Source organism: Talpa occidentalis, unplaced genomic scaffold (assembly GCF_014898055.3).
Source record: "Talpa occidentalis isolate TD23 unplaced genomic scaffold, MPIMG_talOcc4v2.1 talOcc4.7, whole genome shotgun sequence".
NCBI classification, from domain to species: domain Eukaryota; kingdom Metazoa; phylum Chordata; class Mammalia; order Eulipotyphla; family Talpidae; genus Talpa; species Talpa occidentalis.
The window spans coordinates 98625889-98644187 of record NW_023605083.1 but is presented as its reverse complement, the minus strand read 5'-3'; the positions used below and the strand labels follow the sequence as shown (position 1 = coordinate 98644187).

General features: G+C 38.4%; 1 protein-coding gene across 15 annotated transcripts in view; it reads left to right on the top strand.

Moving 5' to 3' along the window:
* The window catches only part of SPECC1 (sperm antigen with calponin homology and coiled-coil domains 1), a 228951-nt gene that overhangs the window by 145655 nt on the left and 64997 nt on the right, over nucleotides 1-18299 (top strand). For 14 of the 15 annotated variants that reach the window (XM_054689431.1, XM_037494121.2, XM_037494123.2 and 11 more), the window contains 3 exons: nucleotides 5310-5517; nucleotides 8661-8734; nucleotides 9120-9298. In XM_054689431.1, coding sequence (XP_054545406.1) covers nucleotides 5310-5517; nucleotides 8661-8734; nucleotides 9120-9298 — 461 coding nt within the window. Of the gene's footprint in view, nucleotides 1-5309; nucleotides 5518-8660; nucleotides 8735-9119; nucleotides 9299-13591; nucleotides 15672-18299 lie in introns of all 15 variants that reach the window. The other variant, XR_008549693.1, reaches the window with a different exon arrangement.

Below are 18299 nucleotides of genomic sequence, written 5' to 3'. Positions count from 1 at the left end.
CCAGAACTCCTATTCCCAATCACTGATTGATACTGCTTCCTTGTTACCTGAAAATAAGGAAGAGGTGGGAGAATATTGAAATAGGCCTAGCAATTCTAATATGCTATAGTCTTAAGATCAAAGCCTATGGTTTGAAGAAAGCAACGTTCAAGTCTGGGTGAACTAGAAGATTTTACTTGATTATGACACAATAGAGAAATTCACAGTGAAAGCCCAAGTCATCAAGACATGTTCTTTAACTGCCTAATAACTGACCTTGTGGGGAGTAAATAGGTGAACCGGTGGGGTGAGGGAGGTAAGAATGTTGTAGGAAGAGCAAGTTCCAAGGGCAAGGCCATGGAAGAAGTGGTACAAATGGTTTAGGATGGCTGGAGTGGAACATGGGGCAGGAGGAGAAGCCAACTAAGCAGGCTGAAGTTTATCCCAAGGCAGTGGGAGTCTCTGAAGAATTTCTTTTAAATAACAACTTTACTGAGATATTTTTCACATAAATTGTAAAGTCAGTGACTTTGTACAGAGTTGTGCAACCATCACCACAATCAATTTTAGAACACCTCCATCACCCATAAAGAAACCTCATACCCTGTTAGCCTTCAGTCCCCAGTATTCCTTCCCTTTCAGTCCAGTGGCACCCCCAATCTACTTTCTGTCCTTATGCATTTGCCTCTTCAGGACATTCATCTCAATAGAGTCATATAACACATGAACCTTTTGTGTCTGGATTCTGTCACATAGCATAATATCGTCCAGGTTCATCCATATGGTAGCATGACTCACTGCTTCATACCTGCTTAGGTAGCTGAATGTTATCCCACTGTATGGCTGTACCTACACATTTTGTTTCTCCGTTGATCCATTTATGGAGATTGGGGTTGTTTTCACTTTTTGGCCATTATGAATAATGTTGTTATATTTGTGTATAGGCTTTACATGAATGCATGTTTTCATGTCTGTTGGTTATGTGCGCAGAAATGGAATGTGGGGTCATGTGGTAATTCTTTATTTAACTCTTTGAAGTCTTGCCAAAACTATTGGTTTCCAAAGTGGGTATACCATTTTACATTTCTCCCAGCAGCAGTGTATAAGGGTCCCAGAATATCTCTACATCCTCACCAACACTTATTTTCTGTTTTTTTAATTATTATTATAGCCATCCTAGTGGATATGATAAGGTATCTCGTTGTGTTTCAATTTGCATTTTCCTAATAACTACGGATTTTGAGCAATTTTTTCATGTCTTTGTTGGTCACGTGTACATCTTCTATGAAGAAATATCAATTTAAATCCTTTGCCCATCTTTAAAAATGTGTATTTGTCTAGTTATCACTGAGTTGTATGGGTTCTTTATTATATATTCTTGTCAAATATGTAATTTGGAAATGTGTTTTTGGAGTTTTCTTTTCACTCTCTAGATAGAGTCCTTAAGCACAAAAGGTTTTAATTTGAAGTCCAATTTGCTTTTTCTTTTTCTTTCTTTTTTGGTCACTTGTATTTTTGGCTGAGACCTGCTGGAGATTCCTGAGTAGTCTCTGCTGCCCTCTGCCTTTGGTGGTTGTCAGAGCCTCAGGGATGGTTTTTTAACTGACCCCTGTCCAGGAAGGGCTGGTGCCTTTGGAAAATTCATTTGACTATTTATAATTCAATTTTGTAGGCTCATTCCTAGATAAAGTTGGTTTTTGAAAAATGCAAGCACTTGGAATGAACAAAAGCAATTTCTTTTTTTAAAGGGAAACATTAAAAATCATATTGCTGGGCATCAAGTGCAATTTTTGAACTAGAGAAGCTAGACTCAAAAGAACCGACTGGCAGAAAGGCCAGTGTGCAGAGGCAGCCTTCTCTAGCAGCCATCAAAGTGCAGGCGCACCTTGGAGACAGTTTGGTTCCAGACCACCGCAGCAAAGGGAATATCACAATAAAGCCAGTCTCCAAGTTTTTGTTTCCCAGTGCATGTAAAAATTATGCTTATACTGTAAAGTAATCTAAGTGTGCAATAGCATTGTGTTAAAAAAAAGTGTATATACCTTAATTAAATGTGATATAGAGACAAGAAGTGAGCACATACTGTTAGAAAAAGGGTGTTGATAAAAGTGCTGGATGCTGGGTTGCCGCAAACCTTTGATTTGTAAAACGCACAATATCTGCAAAGTGCAGCAAAGGGAGGTACCTGTACAGGGCTTTTACTTTAGCTACTTGATAAATCAGATTATTCATGTCAAATGATTTAATTTCTCCCTCTCTCCATTTGTTCATTGTAAAATGAACACAAAAATACCTGTTATTACCTCTTGGCCTTAGGGAAAGAAGGTGTAAAAAGTTAAGGGTGGTTTATTTTATTTATTTATTTATTTATTAAGATTTATTTATTTATTTATACAAGCACTGGGTACAGTCAGAAGCGCGGGAGGGTGAGAGAATTTACCAGAGCCAGAGCAGGGAACAGAACAGGCAGACTGACAATACACTGCTGAGGGGAGCAGCGGGCACGGCAGGAGAGGTCTGCACGCTATGTGGGACCCTCGCCGGTGGCCAGGGATCGAACCAGCGCTGCAGAGGCTGTGGGTAGCTTCTCAGTCCAGCGCTCAACCACTGCGCCAGTGGGGAGGCCCTGGTTTATTTTTTTTCAAATAAAAGGCCTTCCTGGAGTTAAACTTGAGAGGATTATTCTGAATTGAAGAGGAGTGATGTGTGTATTTGAAACAGTGTACTGATCAATAGTTTTACCAGCCCCCACTGTGGGCAGCACACTCTTCACAGCGGCCCCTCCCCATCCTGTGCTCACCATTCGGTGCCTGGGATCCTGAGGAGTCAACACATAGGAAATAAAGGAAGGTCGGTGCTTCCACTGCCACAGAGACCCTCCTCAGCATCTTCACCCTTTCAGTTATCTAGTTGTACCCTCCTCTAGTTTTACCCCTGACCCACACTAGTCCCAGTTCAGTACTGTGTATGTTTCTAGACTCCAGCCTGAGGGACATGGAGGAGCCCAGCCAGCTCCATGCTGGCCCCTGTCGGACTTAGGATGCAGGACTCACAAGCTCCTTCTGTTCATGCAGTTCAAATCCTGTCAGACACCAACCTTCTAGTATTTAAAATGCAGTGCCTATCTTCTCCTTAAGCATTGTCTTCCATTTATTAAAATAGCTGTCAAAAGATAATAAAACTTGGTCTTTTTTCCATGTGTTATAACTTACTTGGACTTGTGTTATTATCTAATATTGTATAGATAATAAGACAATTATTAGAGAAACAAAAACTTGTATCAAATGCCTACCACTTGCCAGGCACTGTGGTAAACTCTTCTAAGTGCATTATTTCACTTCATTGTTGACTTCAGGAAACCGAGGCAGGGGAGTTAAGAATGCAGTTCTGTATTAAAGAACACAGCTTGGCTGGATAGAATTGGAATTTAGGTTCTGGCAGTGTGGCTCCAGGTTTACACCCTTAGCCACTGTGATGTGCTTCAGCACAAACTTTTTTGACCACAACTTACAATGATATATTTTATCTTGCAGTCCAGAACCACACACCCTTTATAATTAAAACTCAGATTTCACAGAAGAGTGCCCCCCCCCAGAACACAAGCAGTGTACTCTGTTTCCTACTGCTTGCTCTTATTTTCTCTCCCCTACTCTTCCTTTCTTTCTTATTCCTTTATTTATTTATCCTTCCTTCTTTATTTATTTATTCTTTTTTTTAAAAAAAGATTATTTATTTATAAAATCACTGGGTACAGTCAGAAGCGCGGGAGGGTGAGAGAATTCACCAGAGCCAGAGCGGGGAGCTGAACAGGCAGATTGATGAAATACACTGCTGAGAGGAGCAGTGGGCCAGACAGGAGAGGTCTGTTGAGCCATGTGGGACCCTCACCGGTGGCCGGGAATCAAACCGGCACTGCAGAGGCTGTGGGCAGCTTCACAGCCCAGCGCTCAACCGCTGCACCACCAGGGGAGGCCCTATTTATTTATTCTTGATTGAAATGCACTGCAGTACTGCCTTCCAGTGTTCCTCTTTTGTATCTGACACTGGGCACCAGGTATACAGTGGTTAAAAAAAAAACAACCAAGCAGACAGGGTTCTTGTCTCTATAGAATTGATGGCCAGAAGGTTTTGTGCATAAAATGTAATTGGGGCAAAATTTTATTAAGTATGGAGGTCCCAAAACCCCCAAATCTAGGAGAAAACCTATAAGGCATCAAGCTTACATTACCTGGTAAATTCTCAGCTATTTGGTTTCATAAATTGAGGGACTGTAGAGACAGAGCATGGTTCATATAATCAGATAATTATTATATTCAGACAATATAATACTATGCAAGGTCATTTAAAGTAATGACCTAGAGTCATGTATATCAATATGGATACATCTCAAAAACATTGTTTAAAACAAATTTCAAAAGCATGATAAGCATAGATGAAGGCAAAAACATGCTACCATATGCAGTGAAGTATAATACAGTGCACTGCAAAAGCATATTATAGTGTAATATCATTTGTGTGAGCATTTAAAAACATGCAGAACAAGACTATGTATTATCATGGGCACACACTGTATGTATAGTAAAGGTGAAAAACATTCAAAAAATGACCATAAACCAATAATGCATTTTACTTGGAGGGGTGGGCAGGGCACAGGGAGGAAAGGTCGAAACCTTAATAAATCTTGTCAAAGTAAATGTGCCAAAATTTAACCGTTGCTGAATATATTTGAGTGCATGGTGGTCTCTACTTTGAATGCTTTTCTATATATTTAAAATATTTAATGATTAAAAAGTAAAATGAGGATCTGTTACACCACATTTCTGTGTCTTATGCATGTACCTTTCAGTCAGTACTCTCTATCACATTAATGTATTCCTCTAAAGAAAGTGAAACCACTATACTTTATGCCTGAAGAGACTTGGGTTTATAGGGGATCTTACAGGTCTCAGGGGCCCTGTTCCTGGTTCATCAGCAGAGGGCGCTGCTCCACAGCAGATGTGAGACGAGACCACCACACCCAGGCAGCCAGGCCCGCTCTCCCAGTACAGAACCTGAACCTTCCAGAGAAGCACAGGAAAAGAGGGAATTTAAGCACATATGACCTGTGGGCTGGTAGAAAGGGGCACAAAAGCCACCCATTGACCCTTTACACACATCCTGTTTATCTGTATTTTTGTTACCTTGGCTATTTCTGAGGTTATCATAAGGAAACAATGGTGGGTATAGTACATGCCAAGAGCGTCCTTTGCTGTTACACTGATGAACCTGATGCTGAAATGTGGGGAATATTTTCTGTTAAACTGACCAGGGAAACCTTCCTTTAATTCTAGGTGGAAAAGGATTATTCTTATCTGAAGGAGATATGTGACCATCAAGCAGAGCAGCTGAGCAGAACCAGCCTAAAACTGCAAGAGAAAGCATCAGAGAGTGATGCAGAGATAAAAGACATGAAGGAAACCATATTTGAGTTAGAAGACCAGGTGGAACAGCACAGAGCTGTCAAGTTACATAACAATCAACTCATCAATGAACTAGAAAGTAAGTGGAATCAAACCCTGGCAACATGTGGATCAGGAATGAGTAGGATACAAAAGACATTAGTAGCAGTGGGTGACATTAAAAGGGTATGCAAGAAGGTGTGTTGTCTGGACTTTGAAAAGTCTTCCTGCTGAATGCTCTATAATCACCTAAGAAGAATAGAAAGACAGAATAATTAATCTCCTAAACTAAGCTGAAAACTGGTGACGTAGAAGAATAGATTGTTGACTGTGAATCAACAAAGTAGAGTGATTATAGAAAAGAGCAAATAAACTTTGTAGTGTTAGGTGTGCTGTGTGAGTCATGCTGCTAACCACACTTACCATGTATTAACAGTGCATTGCATTTTGAGTCTGATGAGCAGAAAGATGGATGACATGGTCAGACAGATACAAACACGTGCTCTTAGGAGACACCAATTCCAGCTTGTGTCTCACAGTGGTACGATATCAAATAACGTAGATATGCTGGCCCCTTAGTTATTGAAGAGGCACCAATCTATGGCTTGTTTCTGACTCACTGTTTGCTTTGAATAGGGAAAGACATTTTAAAAAAAGATTAGTTAAATATTGCCTGTGTTATCCAAATAAATCTCAAATTATCACATCTAATGTGTTTTGCTTTTGTAAGGAAAGAATTAATGCTCAGAGCTTTTAATGACACTAGCCATTGCTGAAAAACAGCTTAGTCAGTTGCCTGAAAAGTTCCCCAACATGTACCATCCAATATGTGTCATCCATCCTTGATTATATTTATGAGTTCACCTGTTTGCCAAAATGTATCTGTAACCCCCAGATCAATACTCGCTGCACTTTCATAGTCATTCACAGATGTGCCGAGCAGTGAATAATTTGAGTCTCCCAAAATGCAATCCCCTGCTCAGGTAGAAAAAGATGATGCTACACCTTCTTGTTTCAGGTCTCATACTGTAAACAAGGGTTTTTCCCTTCGTTTATTTAGTGTGCCCTTTTTTACCTTATGGAAAAATATAGATGTCGGATAAGCTTTGTTCAGTTATAGTGCTTTTTACTCTGAGTTCATAAATTAAGTGTTCAATAAATTGGGGCATGTTAATAAACATTTCCAGAGAAAGAAAATTCACCAATCTCTGCATGAGATTGCTTTAGAAAGTGCTAACATACCATGTATAGTATAGTGCATGATGAAACTGTGGAAAATATAGAAAAGTAGCTAAATTTGTGTAGTCATGAGAGAATACTGATTTTTAAAAAATGCATCGTTGTAAAGCTTTAGCTTCTTGGCTATTTCTATGTGATTCACTGGGTTCAAAAGGCCAGTGAGTGACCCTTTGCATGAGAAGGGTCAAAGACCGAAGTGTGATAGATAAGGAGACCACAAGAGAATTTTTAAAATACCTGCTGAGTGTTATACAGGAAGAGGTTGATGTGGAAGAGCCGGCTTCTAGCACTGATGAGATGGGCGTGTTTCACACACTTTGGCAAATGAGCCTATATTATGCGATCAGTGTTTTTGTTGACAAGAAAGTTCTGAGCAGAGGCTCTCAGGAATGTAGCCCTGTATTCCCATAGGAGCAGTCGTCCACTATTTGCTACTTGTGTGTGCATGGAGACTTCATGTAACTACCATCAATAATGAGAATCAACTGTATGTACTACACCTTGGTGAACTGGCTAGCGCCAGACTTGACAGTGTCCATTCCATTCTTCATCACATATACCATGTGGTAGAACTACATGTAGAACATCAGCACTCAGTGTCATACATATAGCACAAATACTAGCTACCACTGTGTATGTTTCTAATTACAGTGCCACACTTGAAAAGTATGGTATCAAAGAAGAGCAGGTTTGTTTTGCTTTCCTTTCGAGTATATATTATTACTGTGTGAGAATTTGATTGCATTGTCACCAGGCCTTTAAAAAAGTCTGGATAGACTCACCAAGAAAGCCAGCATATAATTAATGTCCAGAGTAGATGTCAGACCCACTCCTTGTGGTTATATCATAACATATCCAAGACTGAAAATAATACAGATCACGTGTCTCTTGAGAAGCTTTCTAATTCTATCAGGGATATTAAGGTATTGTATTTAAATGTGTTTTTCCTAGGCGACCCAGGGACACAAATCCAGCCCTAGAACTAATCACTTCTCTCCATAAAATCCTTGAGAGAAAGGGGCAGAAAAATAAAAAAAGTTAAGGAGTGTTTCTTATTCTGTAGCATTGACCCCAAACAAATTCTCAGGCCCCATGTGCTGATGTACAACAGCTGGAGTATATCTGACCATATGTTTTTTTTAGACTTCTCTGGTAATTCTGATTAACATCCTTAACAGACAATTACTGCTCTGCATGAGAAACCACTGAAGAATTTAACTCGTAATGGACTTGACTAAATTTAAATGGAAATAACTGATAGCAATGAGGAGAGAATTGGAGGCAGAGGGATAAGATGTTCTTAGGAAGAGAGATAGTCAAGTCACCTATGGAACCGTCCTTGCGCAGGCGTGTGTGTGTGCACAGACGCACATGTACACACACACACACACGCACACACTGTCTACCCCTGGATTCCATGGGGCAGAGTCCAGGGCTTGAACATGTCACTGTAGGAAAGCTGCTTAAATGACTGAGGTTTAAGAGCCATGACCCCAGAAATAAGTCTGAGACTCACAATAGAAATAACTATCATGGGCCTCCCCTGGTGGTGCAGTGGTTGAGCACTGGGCTGCGAGACTGCCCGCAGCCTCTGCAGTGCCGGTTTGTTCCCCAGCCGCCATCGAGTGTCCCACAAAAAAAAAAAAAAGAATTAACTCATGTTCTCTGCTATAACAAAGCCCTTTACTTCACAGCAATAAAAGACATTCAAAGCATTGTGTGTGAAAATCAGTGTAAGTATAATAATTGGAAGTATTCCCACAGTATTTCGTGGTTGTACAATTGATTATCTGAGGGTACAACCTGACTCAGCACCACTTCTTTTCCAAATCAACCCATTTTCTATCTTGGAGGAAGGTGTAGGTGCTGAATATGGGGTCTGTAGTGGAATGGGTAGATGTAAAGCCCCTTGCAGTATCCAGAGCTGCTCCTTTGCCCCCTACTTTACCTTCTCTCAAGAGTCTTACAACTTTTCCAACTCCTGTCTGACTTGTTTATTTTTAGGTAATGTGATGAAGCTGGAGGAACAGAAGTCAGACCTGGAAAGACAACTGAAGACTTTGACTAAGCAGATAAAGGTAAAATGTGTGAGAGCAAGGGCGGGGCACCTTCATCATTTTACTATAAAGTATTCTTGTTTTAGGTTTAGAGACCTTTGAAAAATACCCTGGTTACTCTCTAGCCTGCTTTCTCAAAGTGCATTTCCAGGGGCCCTAGAACTACAAATTAGTGTTGGCAGAAAGTAATATTAAAGCAGCAATTCACTTTCAGTATGAGAGCTCTGCTAACACGAAGGTGTAATTCCTCCTGTGCCTTTGCCGGGTAGTGAGATAGTATTAAAGCAGTGCCTCACTAAGTGCCACCCACCCAGTCTTTCTTCGTGATGACATGGGGGCCCTGGAGCCCCTCTCCCATTACCAGTCTGGCAGGCATCTGACATGGCGTGGACTCTACCCTTCCCAGGAGGAGACCGAGGAGTGGAGGCGGTTTCAGGCAGACCTGCAGACTGCGGTGGTGGTGGCCAATGACATCAAGTGTGAGGCCCAGCAGGAACTGCGCACTGTGAAGAGGCGGTTGCTTGAGGAAGAGGAGAAGAATGCCAGGCTGCAGAAGGAGCTGGGGGACATGCAGGGTCACAGCAGGTTGGTGCCGGGCAGAGCTGCACAGTGTCAGTGGGCGCCTGCATGGTGCTTGGCTTCTCGCTTCCTCACTATGCATGGGCTTCTGTTGTCAAGAGACAAGATGCTTTCATGTCTCTCTGTGCTAAATCTCTACTCCTTTTCCAGGCTCACTTTACCACTGCTGCCACTGCTGTATGACTAGCAATATTCTGTCCAGAGCCTAGTCGCTGCCCTCCTCTGGCCTATGGTGATGAGAAAACACTTTACCTCTGTGTTTACAAAAGCTCTGGCCAAGTATCCTCCCAGATTTAAAGAACAGAATTGATGCTTAGGATGCTCCCTAATTTGTAGTGTTTAATCAGGCAGGGACACATACACCTCCACAGGCAGCAGCTACTCCCTGCACAGGTGACTGTCATACAGGGGAAAGCTGGACTGACTCCTTCCAGGGGAATTGAGACAAAAGACTCATTCCTCCTGGCCCAGAGATACCCTTCTTTTCTGGCAACACCTACGAGCCACTTCAAAAAGTCCTTGAAAACACCCACTTTATTAGAAAAGGATGAACAGGGAAAACATACAGCTGGCTGATGTGGGACTTTGCCCTCTGTTCTTGAGGAAGAGGAGTCACATCAGGCATTACCCAGAGAGCTCTTCTTAACAGTCTTCTCTAAGAGGAAGGTCATAATACCTCAGGTGAGCACAAAGTTAATTATTATTTAAAATTCAAGTGGTTTACAAATAAGATTATAAACAGTATGTTAGGCTTTAACTAATAAAACATTATCTTTTTCCAATCAGGAAAAAATGTCGATTTCTTTGAGATTTGGGATGTTAGGAAGTTGCGTTTTTTTACGTTCTCAGAAATCTCTCAAATATGAAATGTATTTTAAAATCAGAGTTTCTGCATTTTGAATGTTGATTTGTACAGCTTGCCCCCTTTTACATGTTTTTCAGAATTGGGAGAGTTGTTTATTGGCTTAATTCTGAGTCTTTGGGTCTGATGTATTATCATGGATTTCATTATGTTAGAAAGAATAGATGTCTTCTCAGAATTGTATTTTGCTTCCCTTACCAAACTTGCTCCAATGAATCAATACCTCATTCCTTTATGACTTTTATATAAGTAGCCTCTAGAGAAGGATTAAAGCATGTAGCTAGTTCTACCACTCATTTTTGAAGCTCAAGATCACTATTTTATGGTCACCTATGCCCTTGGTCACGAGAGCGAGTGCATTTTAAGGGAGAAGGAGAATAGGAAAACTCGACTTCACAGTGTTCCCTGTTGAAATGATTGTGAGGTCATTCTGATTTACTTTTGTGTCTGCTTTCATTCTTTTGTCTGTCTTGTTTTTATATTGCATGACTTTGGAAAAGGAATCAAATCATAGCGTGCATTGTACATTAATTTTAACATAAGTGGTAAAAGATAAGTCCTGAGTTTATTTGATGGTCCTCAATAAGTTATTATATGAGGTGATGTATTTTTGATGTAGATTCTAAGATACAGATGAGGCAATATAACTTTGAACCCTAATAACATAGGAAATCTCTGCATGCATCTTGAGAGTTTAGGGCTTTATGTGCTGCATCCTACATCTTCAAACTTAGGGTCACTTCTTTTTTTTTCTAGTACAATTTGCTTCTCTTAATTTTCCAGTGATTTACAAAACTGCCTCCCAAATCCAGTAGTTTAATTCCTTTTCACAAAACATTTTAAATTCAAGAACTGACAACAAAATCCAGAACATGCAGATTACCGAACTCTTTAGGCATCAGAACATTTCTTGCCTGTCATTCCATTGGACAGGACATCATAACTGGTGGCCCCTTTCTCTTGTCTGATTCTCCACTTCTGGCAAGTTGCCCTTCTAAAGAGTTGACTCTTTGAAAATTACTCTCTGATGACTCAGCCACTTCCTCAACCTCCCCCTTAAGCAAGACTTGAAACCAGCTCACACCCTGAAAGGTCCTAACATGACATAATGGCTTCATTTTGGCTGTGAATGAGTTTTTGACTGTACCTTTAGATGATGTTGACAGTCACCTAATGAGAACCTAAAAGTCATTCTTGGTTCAGTCACAGCCAAAGAACTTGCAGAAAATTCGCTGATGAGGCCCTCCAAGTACAAATGAGAAGATAAGAGCATCGAAGAGCACATTGATCACAGCATGTGATTAACTGACTGCATTCTCATTTTGTATCTCTGGGCACGTGAGAACATATCACCAGATGAGCCGTATCTTGGGCAAACGCAGTACCTGGGTGTGAATACAAGTTCACTTTTATTATCAGGAACTAATAATTAAGAGAAAGTAGAATGCTATTTCACACAATATTTCAGATAATTCTAAATCTTAGCTCACTAGCAATCTTCAGTACTGCTTTGTTTTCAAAGTATTTTTATTTTTGGAATCAGAATAACTGACGTCATGGAAAAATGAGACTAGACTCATCTTCACCACCAACTGGCAATATTTCCTTCCCAGACCTAACTCTTTACTTTTGTAAATGAAGAGATAAAAATAGGATTTTTTAAAAGATCCATATATCCTCTGCTGTTCTCTGAGGCTAGTTAGTCACCTGTTTCTCTGAAGGGAGATCAGGAATACCAGTGCCAACTGTCCCATCTTGCCAGCAGGCCTGTGAACCACTTTGACACAATGGCATCTCCATATTTTAGCTGGAATTGTGGACTTCATCTTCCTCAGCCAGAAATATGAACAAGCCAATGTAGTTTTTATGGACCTAAAAGTGATTTGTTTTGCTAGACACGTGTAAATTAGTGGATGAAAAAAAAGTGAACTGCTCTTTCAACTCTGACTTCTTCCAGTTTTGAATATTTAAAAGAAAGACACTGAAATTAAATTGAAGTTAAAACATCATGCTCTGTTTCCTGGAAAGTTGCATACTGGGACCTGGCAGATACAGAGAACACATGGCAGTTGGACTTAATGACTTGAGGGGCCCCACACAGCCTTTCTAATGAGACATTGTGACAACAGTACATGATGCAGGCACCTCAAACAATAGCAGGCAGACCCTCTGTGTGTTTCTCTTGCTCTGAAACAGTAAAGACCGTTGCTCAATTTTTACTGTGTTTCTCATATGACACCAATAAGCATCTATGGAAAATGAGATCATTAAAAAGAGATCATTAAAAATATTAAACATTCTGTGCCAAATCAAGTGTGTTAGTTTCTAAAATAGAATGTCTAAGATTGGAAATGTATTTTGCTTGGACCACTGTTCTCATGTTGTCACCTCTGAAGTAAGCAGCATGGCAGAGTATCACTGCCAGACTCTCCTGGAATTGGCTTTGACTCTGTGTGCACATATGTGCTCTGCCCTAACGTCAGTCATGTGTGCCTGTTATGCCCTGTGTGCTGTTCTTTCAGCTCTAATGTTTCCCAGCCGCTCACCAAGTGTTCTGCAGCTGTCACTGAAAGGGAAAGTGCGGAAGTGAAGGTGTGGACTTTTGGGTCACTGAGCATCTTTTCCAGTCCTTGCTTCCAGTGCTTTCATACTGAATCCCCAGCCCTGGTGGAAGGACGACAGCACTCTTGGGTGATTCCTAAGCAGTTTGTAAATAGACCTGTTACTTTCTGGGGCCTCAGCATTTTATTGGTCCTTTGGAACCCTCCTATTCCAACAAGCATAATCCTTTTGTTTTCATAATACTTATTTTTCCATAATTTACATTTGCATTGGTGGCATTAAATATATAGCCTATAACTCTAAATAGAGTTTTCCCTGTCTCCCTGCTTCCCAACCTCCACTGTTAGATTGGCTTTACAAATTGTACAAAACTGAACAGTGATGTAAGAAAATAGAAAGTTTAATTAAAAAAAAAAAGTGTACACAAAAGCTTCCTTAGGCCCTTACGATTTTTATGCTGCCATAGTAAAAGAAAACTTGTTTCTTTTTTCACTTTGTTTTTTGGCCTTAGTGGTATGACACAAAGTTCCCTCCTTAGTAGAGGGAAACACGAGCTGCTCTGTCCATTCAGAGAAGCTGCCTTTGCTCATCCTGGATGACGCTACTTCACCCAAACTCTTGTTTGTTAATGAAGGTCCAATGGAGGGGGCCTGGTAGTGGCATTTTGAAGTCTTTGGCATTTTCTCTGTCTGAAGACTTTTGACTTCCAAAAAAAAATTGGAACAGTAGGAATTAAAACATGTTGACCTTATCCTGGATATTTGCTTTTCCCTGTGGGACATGTAAGCTGTTAATTCCTATATCTGTAAACTAAAATCATGTTGCCTGAAGTAACTCCTTTATCAGCCTTTCCCCTCCCATTTCTATTTTCACAGCTCCATGATCCCTGTCAGCTAGCAGAGCATTTGGTGGAAGAAAGACAGCCAAGTCCTTGCCATGATTGGAAACTACAGCCATTTGTAAATGAAAGGGGGAATAATGTAGAGGAGAAATTACCTCTATTTTATAAAGAGCCAAATTGTCTGCCTATAACATCCACTGTTTCACACAGTCATTGCAATCAAGTCTCTTTACCTTATTTCTACATGTTGAAATCAACTCATTGCATGATCAAAGATGATCCTTCCCTCTTTTTTTCCCCCTTCTTTTTTCTCAGAAGATTCAGCAGTCTTTTATTTGGAGCATAAAATGAAGTTGTTTTGAAAAAACAAAGTACAAGTCTGTTGTGAAAAAAAAATTTTTTTTTTTTACTTGCATCTAGAGTGTTCAGAGCCATGGCTCCCCATGCAAATTCAGAGTGTGGTGAATGCCACTCATGCTTGTGCTGTACTTTTTGGAGTTTATTTCTTTGCTTCTTTTTGAATATGGTGTCGGATGATCTTGGGATTAACACTACCTAAAGCAAAATAGGAAGCCATCTGTGTGTGACGCCTTATTCCGAAGAAGTTAGAAAGTTCTGCTTCCTTTATGACAAGACTTGATTGAGCTTTTTCAAGCCTGGGTCTGACTTCATTACCTCAGTGGAAGCAAGACATCACAAAGTTTTCGTTTGATTTCCAAAACTCTTCTTGGCTCAACATATATAGATGTTTGGTTGATAATAAAGGATGTAGTTAAAACAGATAAGTATACTCAGGCGGCAATGCTAATTGGAATCTAAATGAAAACTAATGAACAACAACTACAACAAAAGCCTCATGAATAAAACTTACCCTGGAAACTTAATGACTTTTAAACCCAGAAGTGTGTAATTCAGAGTGATCCAAAATTCAAAGTGTGATTTTAAACTTTTGGAAGTACGTTCATTTGTGAAGATGGTGTATTCAATGCAGCAACCTCCATCAGGCAAAACCTACTCTTTTTTCATGTGAGGAACCAGTGTACACTATAGACAGTGTTGGATTGTTAGCTACATTTTCCAAAGGATAAGACAAGAATTACTCTCTGATACAAGCAAAATTAGGAATAGAATGCTCTTTAACTCAGGATGATGTTTTGGGGTGTCAAACTGGAGAGCACAGAATCTTCCAAAAATTTAGCCTGTCGATAGAAAGAAAACATGTTGATGCCTCTTCTGTAGAAGTATTAGCCATTTGCTTTTTTTGTCTAGTAATAAACTGGGAGAAATTTACCTCAGATAAAAAAATTCTAAAATGATTTACAATTCATAGCTGGTTTTTTTCAAATACTATAAACAATACAAAAAATACAACCTCAACTTAAAATACACAGCTGGTTTTGCACCCCATATTTTGGTGTCTTTACCCTGGGTACTGTTGAATATTTTTATATGTAAGCATTTATGAAGTGCTAAATAAATATGTTATTATTTAGAAGCGTCTGTCTCCTGATTTTTAGTCACTGGCCACATTTTTGCAGACTCGATCTTCTTTTGTTCTGAATTTTCTGGACTTTTAAAGCAACATTAAATAACTAGAATGTGAGTTGTAGATAGGAGCTTGAGTTTAAACATGAATATAATTTTTAAGTGATTTCAAGGGCAAGGACCAAAATACTAATTTTGCATAAGCTTATTTTAAAGCAAAACTCCAGAGTGTCAGAAAATATATAGTACATGAATTTCAAGTCTAGATTTGTCATGTTAAAATTTAAAAACAAAGAAACTGGTGATTTAATGTATTGGATTTCTTAATTATGCAGTAATATTTGGGTATACTGGTAGTAATATGAAAATGTACAAAGAAAATATTAACTTTTATGTATATTTTTCCTTACCCTCATTTTACTCATAAATATATATGGGGTTCACCTTTACATTTTTTTTTGCAATAATGGGCTTATATTTTATACAGTACTCTCCACTTTCATTATTCACTTAACAATGTATCAGAGGCATCTTTCCAGGTTGACATAAACAAATTTAACTCATTTTAATAGTTGCACGGTATCTCAGAAGATGGATGTACCCTTGAATATTCAAATACTATCATACTGGTGAGCATCAAGCTTATATTTTCTAGTATCTTTTCTTTCCAAATAATACCATAATGGCAATCCTTATTCATATAATTTTATATACTTGTTTTGTTTTTATTTTTCTATAATGGATTCTTAAAAAATGTGATTGCTGCATTAGAAGATGTGTTTTAAATTTTAATATTACCACATTATTTACCTAAGACAAGGGGCATTTTACTCTTTATGAGAGTGCCCATTTATATACAACTTCAGCAGCTATGGATAGTATTAATCTTAATTTTTGCCAACAGGATAAGCAAAAATGCTAGTATGTCCTTAATTTGCATTAGTCATTGGTTTACATTTCTTTGAGCGTAATTTATATGTGTATTAATCATTTGCATTTTTCTTCTAAGAATTGTTTAGCATTTTTGCTTATTTTTTCACTGTGCTGTTTCTCTTACCAGTTTATAAATCAATATTTTCTTAGAGAGGTGTATTTTCCCCAGTATATTATAGGACTTTTGGCTTTATCATCTATATATGGAATTTTTTCTATTGTTATGTAACATAAATGGTTAGTGTTTTCCTTTATTGCCTCTGGGTTTTTGTATTTGTCTAAGATTTCCCCTACCCTTATCTTATACAACTAGACTCTTAAATTTTCTCATCTATTACACACTCAGGCACAGATATTTGATCTGCCTTTCTTCACTTAATCTGATGCAAAGTATGGGTCTTTTTCTTCCAGATGGACAGTCAATTACAACAGCACCATTTATTACCAGAAGCATCCTTTGCTCACTGAATTGAAATCCCATTTTTACATTGCTTGTTTTATCTGTAGTTAGGTAGACTTTTCTAAATATGCCCTCATTTATTCATTTATTTATTCATTTATTTATTTTTTCATGAACTGGTTCTGCTTTAAAATATTTTCATGAGTTTATTGATTGCTTTAATCAACATAGTCTTTCAGTTAAGACTGCCATATTTTATATTTTTTCTTAAATTTTTGTTATATTCTCAAAACAAATACTATCAATTGTCTAAAATTCTGTATCTGTCATAAATTAACAAATTCTCTTCATTTTCTATTATGAAATATTTTTGTAGATCAGGCATGTTTTTTATCCATCAATTACTCTTACTTAAATAGGTAAAGTATATCAGGGGCTGAAATTTGCCTGAGATCAGTGTCTATAGATTCTACTTAGATCTATTCAATATGCCTCATCCTCTTAAAAATCTTTTCATATCTTAGAGAGAAGGCTCCTTAAACTAAATTTATGTTGCATATACAGAGACACAGATGCACACATGGAGTACAAAAGGAATAGTTGCTTATTGGGGGGATATTCATATGTGTCCATTTTCTTCTCTACTTGGTGCAACTGGAATGTGGGAACAAGCTTTCTGGGTCTAGTGCTGCTTGGCCCATTGTACTCTTTCAGGGTGTACCTTGACTCTTTCTGATCTGCTCTTTTGCTGCTGTCCTTTGTTCCTTTGTGCCTGGAATAAACCATCCCTGTCCTCTTCAGATAGTCATATCTAATGTCACTGATGATTTGCATTAGAATGCTCTGCAGGCTCTCCAGGCTTTCCAAGCTCCAAGTGTAGATCTCTAGTTTAGAGAATATTAGTGGGGTTTTTCCCATATCTTCATTTTCTTTGAAAGGGATTTGGGAATAAAATATTTTCTTTCCATTTTTTCCTCCCCAGTTGTTTTCTGTGTAGCAGAAATTCTTCAAAGTCTAGCGTATGAGAATGATATCTTTCTGTAGATTTCAGTGCTGATGCATGATTTTGATGATAAATTTCTTTGGTTCTTACAGTTAGAATTTGAAATTAAAATGCTTATAATCAAGTTGCTGTCTTAAAGTGTTGTTTATTTGATTATATGCTTATATTGAAAGTCATAGTAAAATTCAGAAGAGTCTGTTGAACTCTGACAATTACTACTTTGCTATAGTACAGCTGGGTATATGCTTAAGTATTTCTTAATATCCTTTACAGAATATAGTTGGCCTTGAACAACAAGTTTTAGGAGCACCAACATTGTCCTACCTCCCACCCTACCCAGTCCAAAATTTGTACTTAACTTGGCTTCTCCAAACTTTACTAATAATCTGCTGTTGATGATAACATAAAGAATCAACCCATATTTTATATGTTATAGATATATTATACTGTGTTCTTACAGTAAGGTAAATTACTATAGCGAGAAGAAAATATTAAGAAAATCGTAAGAAAGAGAAATTACTGTATTGTTTTATCGATATTATAAGTTTGTGTTGTCTGTTTACAAGAAAACGCACACATAAGTGAACCCTACAGTTCAAACCGATATTGTTCAAGGGTTAACTATAGAGAGTTCTTACTCTTTCTTGGAATAAAGAAAATATATAACTTTGCTTATTGTTGGTACTGCTAAGATTGATCCATTGATCCTAATCAATTCTAAACCTATATATGATTAAAGTACTAGTAAGACCAATAGCATTCTTAATAACACACAGACACACACACACACACACACACACACATATACACCCATTATATAATATGGTCAATATTTAGATCAATAACTTTTCTAATATATTTATACAACTTGCAGTGTTTTTTCATACTCTTCTGGTAGTTCTATCCAAGCAGACTGGCATT